Raw genomic sequence first — 6,000 nt, forward strand, 5'->3', positions numbered from 1 at the left:
CTTTACCCTCTATAATCTGGCCTCCACTTCCACCTTTCTACTAAAACTACAACTTGCTCTTAGTTGTTATCCCTTCAACTCTCTGCTGTTTATCAGTTGCCCACTTCTTCAAATCCTCCACAAATTAGGGATTATTCTTACAGTGGACGAATAATCTAAATTTTATTAAAGACAGGAGGCGAATATTTGCTTATTTCTTTACTGTAACTCCCAGCAGCAAAAAAATAGTTAACAAGTTGTAAAAATTCAACCAATCATAACACATCATACAACAATATAGTGCTATCAGACTCCTCCCACTTCCTTTGCTGCTTGCCTCCCAGGTGAGTCTATTCTAATTACGTTGCCTAGTCTCATTAATTATTTTATTATCTTGTCATTGTTTTTTAATTTTTACATGAATATGTCTTACTATTTTTTAATAAATTCTTGCTATACTTGTTGCTTTGAAGCATTTCATTCTTCACTAGAACCTTTTTTATGTTTATATACCTATGCTGTGTGTTTTTTGCCGTATGATTTAATCCCTTATTTAAAGGTTTTACACCTTTAATTTGTTTCCAATATTTAATTCCCGCCGAGCCGTTCTCTTTTTCAACTACAGGAACGGCCTGTCGGGTTATTCCTTTCCCCTTTTGTCAGGGGAATCTCTTCAGTAACGGACTCCATCTCCCAGGAGTCCGTTACCTTCATTACAGCCTTCACGCCCTTTTCTCTTCCCGCCCTTGCGGCCGGCAACGCCTACCTTTCACTCGCTGCGGCCATCTTTGATCGCGGTTTCGCTTTTTCGGCGGACCCCGCGGCTCCTGACAGGAAATTCTTCTGTAAACATCTGTTTAATTTCGGAAGGTAAGTCTTCCCCAAATAAAATTAATCCTTTCATTAAGGCTTTTGTTACCTTTGTGCCTTTTAGATCAGAAGTCTGATCTTTCTTTTTTTCTACATTTGCAGGTACCTTGCTTCAAGACCAAACCTGCTCAGACTGTTTGGGTGACCCCTTCCCTGTTTTTATTAATAAACAATTGGTTTTAATATACCATTTATATTATAATTTTACTGTGTGGCTGACACCACCTTATTACTCTGTGGGTGACCCCCACTTTACATTATATATACATTTATCAGTTTTCCGTATTGTGGGTGACCCCCACCTTGTTGTCTCTGTGGGTGACCCCCACTCATCATCACCATAGTTTTTCCTATATTGTGGGTAATCTCCATTATCAGCTGCTTCAATAATAGTGGGTGACCCCCATCATTTTGTTTATCACAAACTTGGATTTTGACACTAGTATTCTGGTTTTCATCCTATCTTTCTGAGCAGTCATTTAGTGTCTTCACTGGAGCCACCACCTACTCAATGCCCATCTTGAGTGGTGTTCTCCAAGGCTCTGTACTTGGACCTTTACCTTTCCTCACCTCTCATCTGCCCTCCTGTAAAGCGTCACAAACAGCCTCTCTCCCATTCCTAACTGGATGCTTTCTAAAACTGAACTCATTAATGTCCCCCTTCATATAGTCAATTTCTGCATCTTTTAACAGAAGAATTAAATACGGCGCTTGTTCATGCTCTCACTACCCGACTATTGCGACTCACTCTTCGGCAGCCTTCCAAATACCAGTATTGCCCCCACTTCAGTCTGATTAATGTTGCAGCCAAGCTCATCTTCTTTACGGACCATTACATCCGCACCTCACTCATTTTTCTTTCATTACATTAGCGTCCAGTACCCTTCATGACCCAATTCAGACGACTAACACCAGGGTGAAATTTATTTAAAATTAATATTTTTATTTTAATACAAAGGAGGTTGTAACTAGACTCTGGCATAAAAGTGCAGACTACTCTGTATGTGATCACATCTTGAAAACAGAAGTTGTCATGGTGATTGGCATAATCCTTTAAAGTTCATAAATTTGCACAATACCAATGGAAATAAGGTCTTCCTGTACTATGCCAAAGTTCCTGTACGGCTAACTCTTATCTGCAGGATTTTTCATGGGCTGGTACATTCCTATGGATTTCCCACCCTGGTGCCAGAGTCTGCCCAAGCCTCCTGTGCTTTAAGAAGTCACTGAACACAAACCTCAGTAAGAAAGCCTACTATCCTCCTGGGTGACATTTACCTAATTACAATTGCTTTTCTTAGTACTCTTGCTTCCATAGTCCAGCTCACTGCTTTTATACACAACCTTTAACTATTTTGTATGGTCATCTTATCCATCAATTCCTCCTCAGCATGAGCTTTTTCATCTTTTTTTTTTTTGCAGTTTGTTATTAAATATCCCTATTCTATAAATCTGAAATTGCTGCAGAGTATGTTGGCACTATATATATGCTAATAATAATAAACCACTTGTACACTTAGGGCTTGGTATAACAGGGCATTTACTTCTTGCCAGTCAGAGAGCCTTTATAAGCAGCAACATTTTAAAACAATTACAGAAAATGAACACACACACGATAACTGTTACAAATAATTCCACAAACTAATAAAAATGTTAGTTACTTAAACTTTACGTTTATTTTGAGTGAACAAACTAGTCACACCAATGTGTGACACAAAAAGTCACCCTACCCACCATCTCAAATAATTGATAAATGGTACAAGAAAAAGAAGGGGATATACAGTGCCAACTCCAAAGACAGCAGAATAGAGTCTGTTATTTGGATGCCCTAATAATATGGGACACCAACAACACTCATCTGCACTAGAGTGTTGTCTACTTAAACACCAAGAAGGATAACAGACAGATCTTCAAACGTTGATTTATTGTTTTAAACTTTTTTTGCTGGTCTCTTTAATATCTCAATATTTTTATATATAATATCGTACATTTATCTATACATGATTATCTAGTATTTATTATTTGACGCAGTCTTTTTTTCTGAATTAATTGGTGACTAGTTTTAGCAAATAAGTTGAGCCTTGCTGTCCAGTGGCCTCAAAACTCCATGCAAATTGGTATCTAGTCTTACCAGCTATAGCCAACACAGCCATTTCATTTAAATTATTTAGCAGCTGCCATCATAGACGTTTACCAATACATAGATAAGATGGACACAAAACAAAATATATTAAAAGCCATTTTGTTTTTTTTGTGCCTAAAAGCTTTTGACTCCCCAAACTATAGGGAGCCAGAGACCGAATGCTTGAAAAAAGACGCTGTAGGGTCGAAACGTCCAGGAGAGTCAAAACATTGAGGTAACTGAATACTGTACACAATTGAAAATTCCCAGAGTGCTCCTGAATTCACTTAAAAACGATTTTATATATATATATATATATATATATATATATATATATATATACATACATACATACATACATACATTTCATCAAGTATTATATATATATATATATATATATATATATATTTATAAAAAATAAATGTTGACAAATCTAACAAAAACTGCTGGCTTAGTGAAATAAGCAAAAGATGCCAGTAAAGCAGTGTTTGCATGCAATCAATGCTATTTTTACTGAAGCGATTTTGATTCATTGTTAATGATACCTTAGCACTGTGCACACATTGAACACAATATGTTAGCACTTTAAAGTTCAAGTTACGTTTGAACTAATGTTATGAGTTTATAGTTTAGATGAGGAATTGAAGTTATCTTAAAAGGGTCAAAGTCAAGGTTTGGAAATCAAGGTTAGGCCTTGATCTAGACGAGTTGTGGTTTGGGGAGAGTCTGGAAACCATGGTAACCGAAATGTATCTCTTCCAATCTATTCTATGAGCAGATACTTTCCTCCCGGAACTATAAAGTACAAACTAAGTAATTATATACATACATCTATATCTTTAGTTCTGGAAGAGTGGGTTCATTAGCTAAATCAAAAACCGCGATTATCAGAGCAACGTGGGCACAATTAAGTTAGTAATTGGGAATTTCATCATACTTTAAAATCAGAGTTACAAGATTGAGTCCCAGCCAGGCTGGCCATATACCAGCTAGCAATATCACACTGACACATGAAGTAGTAGCTGGAGTCCCACACTGGATACACTGGCTGTAATAATAATAATAGCAGCTATATCCCCGCCGTGTTTACCTGGGGCTCCTCCGATTTCCATTCATGGAGGTCGGTGTCCGGCTGACCCGGATCTGTGGCTCCCAGTGCTGTTAGTGAAGGGATGCCGGTCTCGGCTCCGAGCCCCCTCCTTGGTTCTGTATTGCGGTGTAGTGGCCCCCGGGCCTGGCTGTGGAGGGCAGTCCGTGGAAGGGATGTGAGGTGGTCGGTGATGGGAGCCCCCGGCCGTGCTGACTGGCTGAGTCACCTAGTGAGAGTCATTGTCCGGCCGCCCCGGTCAGTGCCAGCTCTCCGAGCGCTGATTGGTTAGCTCGTATTCCCGCTCTTGCCAGCCCAGCTCCTCGTGCACCCCCGGGTTCCCGTCCGCGCTCCCTATTGGCCGCTCCGTCTTTCCGTACGAGAGCCCTCGACAACGTACACATCCGAGGGAGGCGGGCGCTGCTACTGGCTGGCCGGCTCCCACACCTTAGCGGGGTACCGCGAGCTGTGATCTGATTGGCTGCCCAGAAGGACACTGATAGACCGGCCTCGAAACGAGCGATATAAAGTCCAGCGTATACGCACTGCCCCCTCCACTCACCGCGGGAATAACACTGTGTCTGCGGCCGCTCAGCCCGCCAGCTTCCCTTACTAGTGAGGAGGAATTTGAGGCTGCTCTTTCCCCTCCACCCCTTCCCTTCCCGCCGGACGTGACGTCAACAACCGCCGCTCCAATGCCAGGAGTCTCCCACCGGTAACATAGGATAATGCGTCACTTCCGGCATTTCTCTACTTCCGCTCCGGCCTCATTAATAATGAATTTACCGGCGGGATGCAGCCAGCGGGATTGGTCAATAAATCATAGGGGAAAATATTCAGAATGCAGGAGCCGCCAACTTGGTGTATGTGACGAGCTGGTCGGTCACCGAGTGTCACTAGCCATGGATCGGGAGGGGCTATTCATCAACACAACTCGAACGGCAGTCACAGCTTGAATAGTATACACTGAGTTATTATATTTCACTTAGAAATCCAACAAAGTAGCGATACTGCACTCAGAGAAACCTGGTGAAAAGAGATTGTCTGTTAAACAAATGGCCTTATTGTGCAGATTTATTCATGTAATTAGAATAATGCATGGCCATAACGTGAGTAGCTGTAACAAAATAATCCCTGCACCAGGCATCAAGAAAAAGGGGGGACAGAAAAAAGAAAACTGTGAACTGGACGCATTTCGCATCACTACTGGACCCTCTCTCAATAGGTTCCTTAAATGAAACTCAGAACTGGACACTTTCTCAACAGGTTCATTCATTGGGACTGGACACATTTCATATCACTACTGGACACTTTCTCAACAGATTCATTAAGTAGAAACTGGACGCATTTTGCTTCACTACTGGACGCTTTCGCAACAGGTTCATTAAATGGAACTTGATGCATTTTGCATCACTACTGAACACTCTCCAGGTTCATGAAATGGAACTGCACCCATTTCACATCACTACTGGACCCTTTCTTAGCAGGTTTATTACATGGAACTGGACGCTGTCTCAACAGGTACATTAAATGGAACTGGACGCATTTCAAATCACTACTGGATGCTTTCTCAATAGGTTCCTTAAATGAAACTCAGAACTGGACACTTTCTCAACAGGTTCATTCATTGGGACTGGACGAATTTCGCATCACTACTGAACACTTTCTCAACAGGTTCATTAAATAGAACTGGACACATTTCACATCACTACTGGACCCTTTCTTAGCAGGTTCATTACATGGAACTGGACGCTGTCTTAACAGGTGTTACATCACTGTTGTCCCCTGTTATGAAAGCCCTATTTTGTCGCATACTTTTGGTACTTTGGACACTGTTCTGACTGATTTACAGTCCTCGTATGGTCCAGCACGAACCCGCTATGTAAGCCTATAGGTGGCCGCCATTTCGGGACTTTGCACGTGTTCGCGGCCATCTTACCTA

The 6,000-nt window shown here is 41.4% G+C and overlaps 1 protein-coding gene across 1 annotated transcript in view; it reads right to left on the reverse strand.

Moving 5' to 3' along the window:
• AGO3 (argonaute RISC catalytic component 3) overlaps nucleotides 1-4,172 on the reverse strand; it is a 76,844-nt gene extending 72,672 nt beyond the window's left edge. Inside the window, exon 1 of the mRNA XM_063454724.1 lies at nucleotides 4,062-4,172. Within this exon, the coding sequence (XP_063310794.1) occupies nucleotides 4,062-4,083 (22 nt within the window). The 5' untranslated portion in view covers nucleotides 4,084-4,172. The remainder of the gene's footprint in view (nucleotides 1-4,061) is intronic.
• Nucleotides 4,173-6,000: the final 1,828 nt, after the last annotated feature.

Source organism: Pelobates fuscus, chromosome 1 (genome assembly GCF_036172605.1).
Source record: "Pelobates fuscus isolate aPelFus1 chromosome 1, aPelFus1.pri, whole genome shotgun sequence".
Taxonomy (NCBI): domain Eukaryota; kingdom Metazoa; phylum Chordata; class Amphibia; order Anura; family Pelobatidae; genus Pelobates; species Pelobates fuscus.